The sequence below is a fragment of the Callospermophilus lateralis genome, chromosome 5, assembly GCF_048772815.1.
Source record: "Callospermophilus lateralis isolate mCalLat2 chromosome 5, mCalLat2.hap1, whole genome shotgun sequence".
NCBI classification, from domain to species: Eukaryota; Metazoa; Chordata; class Mammalia; order Rodentia; family Sciuridae; genus Callospermophilus; species Callospermophilus lateralis.
Window position 1 is genome coordinate 17,013,599 of NC_135309.1, and position 12,923 is coordinate 17,026,521.

The 12,923-nt window shown below is 48.6% G+C and overlaps 1 protein-coding gene across 1 annotated transcript in view; it reads right to left on the bottom strand.

Moving 5' to 3' along the window:
* LOC143398987 (dedicator of cytokinesis protein 2) overlaps nucleotides 1–12,923 on the bottom strand; it is a 401,674-nt gene that overhangs the window by 367,736 nt on the left and 21,015 nt on the right. Inside the window, exons 3-6 of the mRNA XM_076855686.2 lie at nucleotides 9,480–9,520; nucleotides 8,368–8,423; nucleotides 7,801–7,897; nucleotides 4,343–4,491 (exon numbers count right to left, since the gene is read on the bottom strand). Coding sequence (XP_076711801.2) covers nucleotides 4,343–4,491; nucleotides 7,801–7,897; nucleotides 8,368–8,423; nucleotides 9,480–9,520 — 343 coding nt within the window. The remainder of the gene's footprint in view (nucleotides 1–4,342; nucleotides 4,492–7,800; nucleotides 7,898–8,367; nucleotides 8,424–9,479; nucleotides 9,521–12,923) is intronic.

Consider the following 12,923-nt stretch of genomic DNA (forward strand, 5'->3'; position numbering starts at 1 on the left):
TATGTGTATAAAAGTAATAGGGAACAGGGAAAGATCTGGACAAAAAAGGAGCACATGACCAATAAGGGTCACCTGTGAGAGAGAGGGGGGGGGGTCAGGGCTGGGAAGACAGGAGGGGACAAAGGCAGGATAAGACAAATGTGCTTATCTCCACGTGCTTACTGTTTATAAACACACACACACACACACTCACACACACACACACAATCACAAACACACATTCTCAAATAGTATTCAATAAAAATTTGAAAATAGCCATGGGAGAAAGCAATCTCAGATATATTGATTGTCACCCATGGCTGCTCTTCAGCCGCTGGACTTGCAGGCCACAAGCTTGTTAGATATTGATCTGTCTCAGCAGCATGTCTCATTCTGATTGGCATCAGCAATGCTGACAGCAAACACTCACAAAGCAGTTAGGATAAGTTCGCATACGTTAAATATTTTACATGTGACAACGCTTTTAATCCTCCTGGCAATGCTGTAACATCCAGACTGGGGATGGGGCGGGGTGGGGAGGGCTGATTAGTTTGCTCAAGGTCACAGAGCTAGTGAAGACCAGCATGCGGTTTGCACTCCTAACTTCTGAAGATCCTTCCTGGATAGGAGGAGCCCAGGAGCAGTTATGGGTTGGGTTGGGAGGGCAGTTGGGTTACGGCAGCCTTAACTTGAAGCTGCTCTTGCACTTGGCATTGAGTGGCAGAACCCTAGCTGCCCACATGTACAGGTAGGGGAGGTGGCTCACAGAGGTGCTGGGAATGTAACAGTGGTCCCGCTCGGGCACCTCCACCTGGTACCAGACTCCAGAAGGGCAGCAAGGACAAATGAAGGAGACCAGGTCTTCATCTCTTATTTGAGAATCAAATTGAGAAGCACATCTCTCATCTCATCAAAATGCAAGTGGAAGGGAGCAAAGGAGCGTCCATTTGTCCACCCTCATTAGGAAATTAATTCCCAACGAGATGTGACTCAGAATGCTGCAGGGCCACGCTCCCACACAGGATGCTCACGGGGGACAATCGCATGCCGCTCATGCTGAGCAGAGGTGCCTGTGACCTCGGAAAAGATGGAGCAGAGCCGATACATAATTTAATGCCCAGATCTCTCTAGCTCTTTCTCTTCAAAATTTATCAAAGTGGATTTGGTTCTAAAATGCATGAATAAAACATCCTCCCAGGATCCGGCTATCTTGGGATTTGGAGAAGTCATTTGAGGATTCCTCACTCCTTGGATACCAAAGAGTCTGTCCATTACCAGCCTCGCCTGGAATTTTGGAAGCTATAACAGTCAAGTGGCAAGATTGACAGCATCGCTGGGGCGGAGGTCAGGAGAGGCTGTTCTTCAACAGCCACCACCCCCCTGGGCTCAGCAGCTGTTGGTGTGGGGAGGGAGCAGTTTGACATGTTCTCTTCAGGAAGTCGCCCTGTGGCTCTTCTCTGTTCAGGAAAGTGATCAAATGAATCCAAGATGAGGGTGAGAAAGAAGCTCCCACTTTAAGCATTTTGAAAATTAAAAAAGGTAAAGAAAACAGAGTGGCTCTTGCTGTGGCTCCTTCTTGCACTCAGAGCAGGTCCAAAGTTCAACACTTGGCCCTCGGTCCTCAAGTGTCCAGGCCCTGTCTACTTGCCTCTGTCTCCCCCACTTTCTCTCTCTCTCTGCACCATTTCTCCAGTCAGATTCCAGGCAGTGTCGCCCTCGCCCTGCCTCCTCGGGCCTTTCGTCCATGCTCCCTGCCTTCTTGAAGCACCTCCCTTCACGGACTCACAGAGCCACATTGGGCTGCGCCCCGAACTCTGTAGCTGTGCTCCCTTGTTCAAATCCCACTGCCTCTTGGGCCAAAGCTCCCAATCATTCTGTGAGCTTCTTTCCCTTTCTCTGAGAAATAGGGAGAATACTAATGACAGCCTCGTAAAGTCATGGTACTAAGGAACTGAGCTAATAGATGGAAAGTACTTAAAAGCTAGCACCTGGTGTGCGGAGAACACCCAGTAAGTTATCACCAGCTCTCCCTGCTTGCTCTCCTAATAGCTGTTGTCCTTAAAAATAGAGGCCATATTTTGTATACCTCTGTCCCCTTGGGCCCTACCAGGTGTGCAACAAAAGTGTGCTGAGTGAAGGAACACAAGAAGGAGAGAACAGGCTGACCCTAACCTCTCCTCCAAGACTCAGCTCAGGGCTGAGCTGAACCTGCTCCAGGGCTCCTCTGACTACCGCTGCAGCTCTGCCCAGACTCTGGGCCTCCAGGGTTTCACATCCCATAGTGAAGCTCTGAGGCCCCAATATGCCAGGCCAATGGTAATGTGTCCAGTTCATCTCACTTGCAGCTGAGTGGACAGGGAAGAGAAGCAGAAGCAAGGGGCCCTTTGGTGGGGCCCCCAACCTCAGTGGCAGGGCATCTCTCACTTCCCCAGAGGACGCTGACTGGAACTGAAAGCTCAGGGCTGAGCAGGGAGGTGGCGAGGAGGAAGGCCTGGGTTAAGGCAGCCTCTCCTTCCCCTTCCTCCTCACCACCCATTTGGGTACCGCTCCGTGCACACCCACTGTTGCAGACCCTGACCCAGGCACAGGCTATAGGGGTGAGTTAGACAGTCAGGGTCTCAGAGGAGTCCCCTGGGGCAGCAAAGAGGCAGAGTTTGAGGGAAGTGACTGCTGCCCAGGTGCCAAGGGTTAGGCGCACCTGGCACAGCTGCACCTGAGGGCAGGAAATTGGGGAGGGCTTCCTATGAGTATCGGCCATGTCCTTCCTCCCTGGTCCTGCTTGTCGGGAGTCCTGATGGAGGAAATAGCATCTGAAGGTCACAGATGTGACCCTGACTCCTAGCTGCAACTGTGCTCCTCTAAAGATGCCGCCACATCGCCAGCAGCAGCTGCTACATGGCAAATCCTTCCTGTCACTTGGGGATGACGTGCCTTATAAGCAGATCTGAACACGCTTGCCAGAAGCCAACAGGGGACCATGGAGGGACTGTGTCCTGGTGTGGGAAGTGCTCTAAGTTGGACTTATTGACTTTCTTCTTTGGCTCCTCTCCCTAGGGCACACAGCAAGGGCAAGAAAGCCTGGCTGCTGGGGCAATCTCCTGGCATTCCCATTGCGTGGGCTTCCCGACCTCCCCTCAGCCCAGTTTTCTAGGCTCCTGGCCCACCCTGCAGCCTCCTGACGTGCCGGACACTCTCCTTCTTAGCCAACCACCCCTTAGGGGCCGTCTCCTCTAGGTAGCCTCCCTTGACTTCCCTCTCCAAGTGGTAGTAAGAGCTCCCTTGCTTCCAAAGCCATCAAACTTGGCACAGTTCATGTCAACTCACAGCTTACTCCTAAGTGGCTAGTGATCTCTTAGTGGGTAGGGACTTTAGTTTCTGCAGCCCCAACATCTCACAGGAGATCAGCCCGACCATAAGTGCTCCCCACGTGCTTGCTGTTTGAATGACTGAACACATGAGCAGGAGCTTGGAGGGCAATCGGGAAACAGGAGGCAGGGAGCCCTAGTTCTCAAACGCCATCCACGTGGCAGAGTGGCCAGGCCCAGCAACTCTGGACAGACTGCCCATGTCTGCATTCTGGTTCTGCCATTTACTAGCTGTGGAACTCTTCACAAGTCACTTAACTGAGAGCCTCCATTTCCTCATCCCAGACCCTGGGATAATCAAACCACATGCCCCGTCGAGTCATTGGAAGAATTAAATGAGAATTAAATAAGAATTAAATGAGACAACACATGGAAAACACTTAATACAAAACCCTGTGCAAAATAAACTCAGATCAAGTATGACAATAATGTCCCAGCTATTATTAGTAGTGGTCACCCTGCCTCAAAGAATTACTTTGTTTTCTCTATTTTGCTTTCTCCGTAACTTCATTCAAAGGCCAACCAATGCCTGCTTGCCTTCCCCTTTCTGGAAAATACTTTTGTCACTGTGCCTGTGAGTTAGTTGGTGGCATGTGGCTTGGATAATTTAGGATGTGAGAAGAGGCTTCAAGTCTCACACTGGGATTTAAAGGAGCGTTTTGTAAATGCAGGGATAAAATGACAACGAAGCTGAAAGCGACCAGCGGTGACTTTGCTCCCGATCCCTCGGAACTAGGTTAAATGAGTGTCCTAAATCTCTCCCGCCTGCTAATAAGCCCCGCGTAAGCAAGCCGGCTCTGCCTGCATGTCCCTGGGTCCCCGGGGGGGCGGGGGGGGGTGATAACAAAGGCACACAGGCAGGGCCCTTGGTAGCCGCCATCTCCCAAATAGAAAGTGGCAAACAGGCATCTAAAAATGAAACCAAGCTTCTCAGGAGGGAGAGAGAAGAAGGAGGGTGGCCAGGAGGAAAGTGGCTTTTCTGGGGCACAAGAGGTTACTTGTTGCCATAGTCGATCTTGGACGTGACTTTCTGCTTCAGCTCCTTCAGCTCGTCCTTGGGCAGCGTCCCCGAGAGGAGCTGGGACCTCCACTCCATCAGGTCGTACATCATGGACTGCACTTGCAGGAAGCGCTCCTTTTTGCTGGTCTAGGACAGGAAACAAGGAAACGATCCTTAATGACCTGTGCTGAGGGCACTTGGTGAGCAGTGCCAAGGTCGGGCAGCTATTCGGGGCCCGGCTCTGACCTGCTCCAGCCCCAGCCAGCAACTGAGGATAGGATGGTGAGCTCAGCTGTGCACATATTTGCTCCCCAGACCTGTGGGGTTCTCAACAGCAGAAGTCACAACCCCAATAACTTCCTAGTTAAAGAAAGGGTGACTTCTGACTCATTGACAAAGGTGGCTTGTTCAACAGAAATGCCAGGGGAGTCTGCTATAGGGAGGTCCCAGAGCTCAGGTCCTTAAGGCAGTGAGATGGCAGTACTCCCTGAAGCGGAGTGTGTGTGTGGACCTGCAGGATGCATGACGGCTTTGGGTGGTGCAAAATACAGCCCCAGATGACACTGGCCCACCCGGTGACTCTCCTCCACTCTCCCTGCCCTCCTTCTGTCTACAGGGGCAGGGAAGAGGATGCAGTTCCATGGCAAGATGTCTCATACCCCTTACAGTTCGTTACTTTCTTTTTTTAACAGAGAGAGAAGGCCTGGCGCTCAGAGCTTCCTTGGGCACTGCAGTAAGCACCTAGCAGCCCTGTCTCGCTTTCCCTGAATGTATCTGAATGATGTTTTTCCAATCATGCCAGACCCTTTGGGCTTTCTACTAGAGAAAGAGCACGTGGCACAATAAAATCCACACACATTTGGTCTTTGTCCCTGGTGCCTGGTGCTATGCTCCAAATACCCTCAAAGGAGGCAGAGTGACAGGAACACTTCTTTATTGTCAAAGGCTACCTGAGTTTATTCTAATGGAACAACTTTGGGTGGCCCCCTCGATAGCTGCAGGATATATAAAGGATCCGAGAGTCGTACTTTCAGCCCTACTCTCCTTCCTCCCGGTCACCCTTACTTGGATGGAATGGCTGGGGCTAGATTTCAATCACCAGTGGCCAGTGACTTGATGAATTCTGACCACGTAGTGCGACTTTGATCCATACCCCACCAGTTCGAGGAGCTTCCAGGTGGTGGGATGGTGATGCACCCAGAGAGAACAAGGAAGCTATGTGACCCATGTTCCTTGCCCTACATTTCTCTTCCATTTGGCTCTTCCTGAATTATCTCTCTTATAATGAAATTGCCATCATGGGCAGAGCAGTTCCCTGAGATCTGGGAGATGTTTTAAGGATTGTGGGGCCTAGGTGGGGCAGGGAGGGCACCTGTTAAGGTCCGTAAACAAGTCAGGATGGCACCTGGTATTTTGCCAGAGAAATGTTAAAGAGTCTGTAAACAAGTCTGCATGGTGCCTGGCAAAATGCCAGAGGGAGTGGTTTGTGAAGTAACAAAAGCGAGCCATTAAGTGTAGAGATTCCTGATTGGTTGACTGTTGTATCTATTTTATGCTAATTAGATAAGCTGTGTAAAATGTATAAATATCGATCAGATCCTACAATAAACGGCTCCTACTCCTGCTGCATCAACGTACACAAGTCATTCGTCACCCCCCCCCGCTTATTCTGCTGCAGCCGGACTGCAGCAGGCACCCAGGCAGGGACAAGAATCAGGAGTCCCTGAATTGCAGCCAAGTCTGACAGAAATGTGACAGCCTTGGGGCTGGCATCTGAAGTGAGGGAAAACTCATGGGCCTTTAAACACATTAAGTTTCTGCCAACTCTAGGGGCAGCACCCACTGAATATGGCATGGCAGGCCCCCAGCTAGGGTTGGGATGGTGCAGCACACTACTGAGTTCTTTATGTAAATTATCTAATTATCTAAATAAGTCATCTAAACTATCTACCAAAAAAGGGATCCAATCTGGGTCTGAAGTAAATACGACACAGGTGGCGTGCAGGGATGGCACAAACCATGGAGGTGGTACTGAAACAATAGAGGTTAAAGGAGTTCTTCCCTGGAGTGAAAGGCATGATGGACCAGCTGGTCAAATATTTCTTAGTGGAAAGTGCCAAGCCTCCATGGTACAGGTGTATGGATGTTTTGAAAGAGGAAGTGGAGACAAACAGGAAATCATTTTAGCTGCAAGCAGACCCTTCATCCCCTGCTAGAATATGATCAGTGTCCCTCAAAGGTTTCAAGTATTAAAATTTAATCCTCATTGTAAGATGCTGAGAGGTGGAAATTTCACCTGACTGTAGGGTTTAGAGGTGGAGCCTTTGGGAAGTGATTAGGATAAGAGAAGGCCATTAAGATGGAGTCCCCATGATTGAATCTGGGTGGCTTTTAAAGAAGAGAGAGAAAACCCAGACAGAAACCTATACACGCCCATGCCCTATTTCTTGCCATGTAGATACTCTGTGCCCACCTGGGACTCTGGAAGCAAGAAGGTCACCCCCAAGGACATGCACTAAGAGCCATATTAGACCTATTTTCTAAATAAAGTATCTTCCCTCAGGTACTTCATGATGGTAATGAAAAAATGGACTACACTCACTAAATTTTCCTGAGGACATTTAGGAAGCTTATAGTATTGGTGGGCCAATCATAGCATTCTGAAATGTCCATGTGGGTATCAGCATGTAAGACCATTTCAGGTAGCCTACAAATGGCCACACACGCCAGCAAGGTGTGCCCAGTGCAGCAAGGAACATGCAGCAGCCTCCACTGACTGTTTTCATTCAGCTTAAGAGCCTGCATAGCTAATTGCTCTCATTAGGAGCTGTGGAGCATCAAAGAAAGATTTTAAATTAGATTTGCTTCAAAACAGGGAAAACACACGCATGATGTGCTCTTTGTTTTTTCAGGGTCGAAGCTTCTTCATAGATCTTGGGACAATAGCCATCAGTTAATTAATATATGAGAGCACTGGTTCCCAAGGCACTGTTAGGAGAATACCAAATCTGATGCCCTGAGTTGATAAACATGTAGATCGCTAAGCCCCATCAGAAGAAGCTTTATCTTTTTATAGATATCAAGATGATTTATATGCAAACCTGAATTCAACAACTTTTGAACTAGTTTAAAATGCTAGGGACTGGATGTGTATCTCCTTGGTAGAGCCCTGGCCAACACACCCGAGGTCCTGGGTTCCATCCCCAGCACCACAAAACAAAAACCATAAGGCTCACACCAGGACCCACTTATTAAAAATCTGTCACTAGCTTAGCTGTCTAGCTTCGAGAAAGCTGCTTAACCCTTCTGGGCCCGTGATGCCCTCATACATGGTAGTGTGTGCTCTGCTACATCACAAAGCCACCTTGGCCGGCCCACTCAAAGCTAAATGCTAAACTTAAAATAAAACGAAAGTCACAAGAAGCTCCTGTCCCGGGCAGCAGGGTTGAGTCTTACCACATAGAGCTGTCTCCAGATGCTCCCCCATTCCCAAAGTGTCGTTGTCACTTCTTGCGCCAGAGGAATTTCTGCAGGAATGATGTTCTCAGTATTTCTATTTAGGGTGAGAAAGAGAGTGGCATGAAATTGGGATCCAGGTTTTAATAAGATGTGGGTAGATGTACATTAAGCTACAGCTGCTGAGAGCCTTCTTGACATCACAGGCAACAGCCATGCCAATTACATTATGCAAATACAAGAAGGGACTTCCTTCCATTGTCCCCCTTCAGCAGGGTGGGCTCCTCGTGTGCTCAATATGCAAGATTAGTCCATTTCAATAAGATTCTAAAGCAACTGCCAAGGAAAAGTCGGCTCCTCCAGACTGACTAATCCCCCCTAGAATCAGATCCGAACCCAAGCAATTCAGATTAGCTCTCCCAGGAAGCCAGGAAAAGAGGCACAGACAGAGGCACCAAAAGAGCCGAGCTGTGCATCCTGCACATCTGCCAAGTCAGTCGCAAAGACAACAGGACAGCGGCAGCCACGAGCCAGGGAGGGTCAAGCATGGCGAAGAGCAGCAGGTACCTTCTTTTCTCGACAGTCACTTCCTTGATGTGGATGAAAGACTTGGGAAAGATGCCCTGTTGGAGACAAAAATCAAATGAAATGAAAGGACATATCCCCCGAGAGTCACCAAGGTCTTCATAGCTTTTGTCAAAAGCCAGTGACTGACTTTTAAAACCATAAAACCTTAAAGGAATCTTCTCAGCGTCCGAGCAGGGGTGGATTCTAGATCCATATGTTTAGGTCTAGTTGTTTTAGATTCCACAAAACCCCTTGGTCCCAAAGGGTGCTCCAACCCCATCCTGGATGCTCACACTCTCAGGGGAGAAGATGGCAGTCTTGGCAGAAAAGCCATCGGAGCCACTGCCTTCAATGAGAAGAGACCCTCTGCTTCTTCCCGACCTGCCCAATTTCAGGAACAGCTGGCCCTGAGCTAACAGTCCTGTGGGCTGGCTGGATCTGAGACCTCTTCCCTGGTTTTGCTTTGTTGTTCTTTGGGAGAGTAGAGTAGGATGGGGCCTCCCAGCTCAGCATGTCGGGAAGAAGAAAGGAGCCTCTATTGTGCTCTTGCTGCATAAGCTCAGCTAACAAGAGAAACTTATCAATTGCTCAGAAAGTCCTCAGTAAAACCAAGCAGAATGCACACTGGGTCACCTGGTCACTGTTGCTAGACTCCAGGAGAGAAAACGTAATGGGCAAGGCAGGTACCTGCTCTCGAGGAGATGAGAGGATGGAGTCAGGTGAGGCAGGAGTAAGAGAAGCCTCAAAGGGAGACCCAGCCTGCCCTTTCTACATCATGCAGAGGAGGACAAAGGAATGTCCCAAACTCTAAAGGACAGCAATAGAAAACAGATGTCAAATAGAAATGGCACCATCCCACAGGGACTAATGGGAAGGGAGAGTGCAATTCAAATGCAAGTAGCACCAGAGAAGGCTGCAAGGAGGGGTGGCACCAGAGACCAGGAGAGGCCCCGGGGCCAAGGTATAGGGGCCAGAGGGAGGTCAGAGAGCACTGGGCAGCGAGGAGGGACAGGCTCAGCTTGCTGAGGAGCCAGGCTGGGCGAGAGCTGCCCAGGTGGGGTGGTGGCTGAAGACATGCAGCACTGTCCCAAAGGGAAAGAAAGTGACCTTACCTGTAACATTTTATGCTTTATGAGGTATCCCCTATACCAGTCTGCAAAGAGAAAACAAAGAAACAGTTCTCTCATTTACTCTTACAGGTTTGTTGCCGGCATTTTTGTTTTGCTTTGCTTTGCTTTGGTTCTCTCTGTTTATCACTGCAAACTGCCTGAGGCCTTTGTTACAAAGTCTGGAAGCCCTTGTCTTTGAAATCAGTCTGATTGGTTGCCAACAACTCAAAGCAACATCTAAAGATACACCAGGGAAGGACACAGATATTTTTTTTTATGTTTTTTTTTATTAGCTGCTCAAGACAATACAATGATCTTGACATATCATACATTTGATTCAAATGGGGTATGAATTCTCATTTAAGATGTAAATCCCTTCCTGTTGCCGAACGAGGAGCCTCAGTGATGCTGGTCAGCGTCCTCATTCCTTTGGCCACCATGGTCAGGGGCTAGGGGCAGCAGCGCTCCTCAGAGAGAACAGGAGCTGCCCACCCACCAGCCTCTGCTCCTCCCTCACCTGTTACCTGCTGGCCTGGGGGCCAGGTGAGTGATTTCAACTGCTGCTGCAGGGGCACAGGAAGTCTCAGGTATTTTGGCAAACAGCCCAAATAATATGGACAGTTCTAGCAGCAGCAAATGGTGTCTAAATTTGAATTTGTTCAACTCAGTCATTAAAAAACAGCTAAGTTCAGGGACAGGTAGAGAGACAAGAATTTTAAAGGATTCTTCCCTTCATGGGAATATCAACGATTCAATCAGCAGAAATCCACACGCACAAAGTCCTCTCACAAAAGAGGCAGCACTGATGGCCACGGTGAGTCTGCTGGGCTCGCAAGTGATTGGGGCACAGCCGGGCAGTGGCATTTGGCATCTTAGTAAGTCAAAAGCACCAGGCGAGTGACGCATCAGCACACTGTCACTGCTGGGCTCACAGATCGTCACCAGAAAGTGTTCTCAACAGACACACGTGGAAGCCCCCAAACACCTTACAACGCAAGGTCAACCCTCACAGTCACCAGCCAGCTCGAAGGCAGGGACCTAAAGGAAGTGCTAAAGCAAAGGAGGCTCATTGTGGCTTCTCCTTTGAGTGACAGAAAGTGGGAGGGAAGAGGGAAAAAGAAGAGGACCGGGAGAGGGAAATCAGGAAGTTAGGGAGGGAGGGGAAGAGCATAAGGTTTGGAATAAACTGACATCCCAGACACTTCATATAGAAGCCTTCTAATCTTCATAACGACCATATATTTTGGTTCCATTTACAAGAAAGTGGCCTACCTGAGGCCCAGAGAAGTTAAATGACTTGCACAGGATCACACAGCTAGTGACTGAGAGTGTCAGGATTTGAACATAAGCCTCCATGACATCACAGTTTTTGTCTCAGTGGGAAGGGAGTTTGGTGGGTACAATGTTCCCATCATCTTTAACATCCGAAGCCTCCAAAGACTCCACTTTCCAAATACTTTCCAACTGGGTACTTTCAATGAGGGAAGCTCTTCATGAAGCACCACATTTTATTTTCAGTTGACTCTATTTGTCAATTACTATTGAAAACAATTAATTAGCAACTGCAGTTATACTAAGTGCTTGCTGTGTGCTAGGAATTCTGGTAAAGGTTTTTGTTTTGTTTTTTCCAGTTATAAATTCATCCTCACAACAATTCTATAAAAGTTGTATGATCATTTCAGTTTTGCAAATGAAGATAGAAAGGCACAGAGATTAAGCAACTTGCTGAGGGTCACATGGCTTGAAATTTAAACACAAGGCTCTGACTGCAGAAGTAACATTCTCCTGCATTCACTACACAGCCACCCCCTTTGGTGGCAATTCCACCCCCCTGCCACCAGCTAGATGTAGCTGCATCTTTGAAACAGCATTACTAGCCACCCTTCACTGATGGCTTGAAGCCAGCAAAGCTGTATGCTAAGTGTTGTGCCTGCGTTATGTCACTGAATCCACAGGACAGCTCTGTGAGCTAAGTAAAATCATTCCTGCTCTATAAATGATGTTGAAATCCAAGTCGGTTGATGTAGCAGGCCAAGATCACGCAGCCAGCGCTTGAGTCCAAGTTTCTGTGAATTCAAAGCCAGCCCTTGAAACTGTTCAGGCATTTTGATGGAGGAAGAGCACAAATCTAGTTGAGGTTACCTTAGTTGCACGTATCTGAACTGACTTGATGGCCAAGTCCACCAAAGCCACCAGAAATCAGGACTATGTCAGGGAACTGGCAGTCCATACCCAATGCTGGTGCCCACATCTGTGTCTCTGTGAAAGGGACTCTATACAGGGTCCCTTGACTTCCTGGGTCCAAGGACTTTGCCTGCTGTGACCCAGGGAACTCAGTTACGTGTGCACACCATGAGGGGTTCCAGGTTCTCAACAGCTTCGGCCCACTCCTGGCCCCGGGAATCTGCTGGCTCTTCCCTCAGCATCCACACTCAGGTTCCCAGACTCATGTTCAACCAGCACCAACTGTGTGCCTGCGATTACATAATGCTGGCACTATCCTGGTGCTTCCAGAAACAGATCCCCAGTGATCTTGAAAGGGAAGCACTGACTACCATCTCCACCTGCTGCGCTGGGATTAAGCAAGACAGGGAGGGATCCCCACACTCTTTGACAGGAGCCAACCCAGGCCCGAGGCATCTGCTGCAGGAGGACAGTTTTCTTGACTTTTCCTGACATCCCCACTCCTGCTGGGTCACTGGCCTCTGACCTCGGCATCAGTCCCTGACCTGGTCACCATTCAGCTGCTTCTCACTGTGCTCCAAGACCTGATGGGGCAGATTACAGTGGCACACAGGAAAAAAAGAAGAGAGGACACCCTGCTCAAGTGTAAGTGTCAGACAGCATTGATCAGATCCTGTCACTTGCCAAAACTCAACGCTCCTTCCGGTTCAATAATAATGAGAGATATTTTTACTAACCCTGTCCGTGAGACTGCCACTTCTGTTTTTTATCATAAGACTTATAAAATGCATTGCTGTGGTCTGAATGTCTGTATCACTCCCCAATTCAGTTGAAGTCCTAACCTCCAACTTAACCGTATGAGGAGGTGGGGTTTGAGAACGTAGTTCATGAGGGTGGGAGGAACACAAGGAAAGGGAAAATTTTTACAGTGCTTTTGGACATGAATAAAGCACCAGCTATTCAAACCATCCTCCCTATCTGCATTCCAAATTCTAATACGAAAAATACCTAAACTCTCAAGTAATCTAGCAGTCAAGGGAGGGAGAAGATTCAAAATATCTCAGAACATCAAAGAAGAATCCATGGCCTCAAAATCCAGTCCTCCCTCTGCCAATCCAGGCAGTGTGATCTTTGGTCTGTCACTCAAGCCTTAGAGTTCGATTCAATAAAATGAGAAAGAGAATACCTCCCCTCACAGGAGTGTTGCAAAAACTATATTTTAAAACATGATGTGAAAGTCTACACATCTGGTAAATACATGAA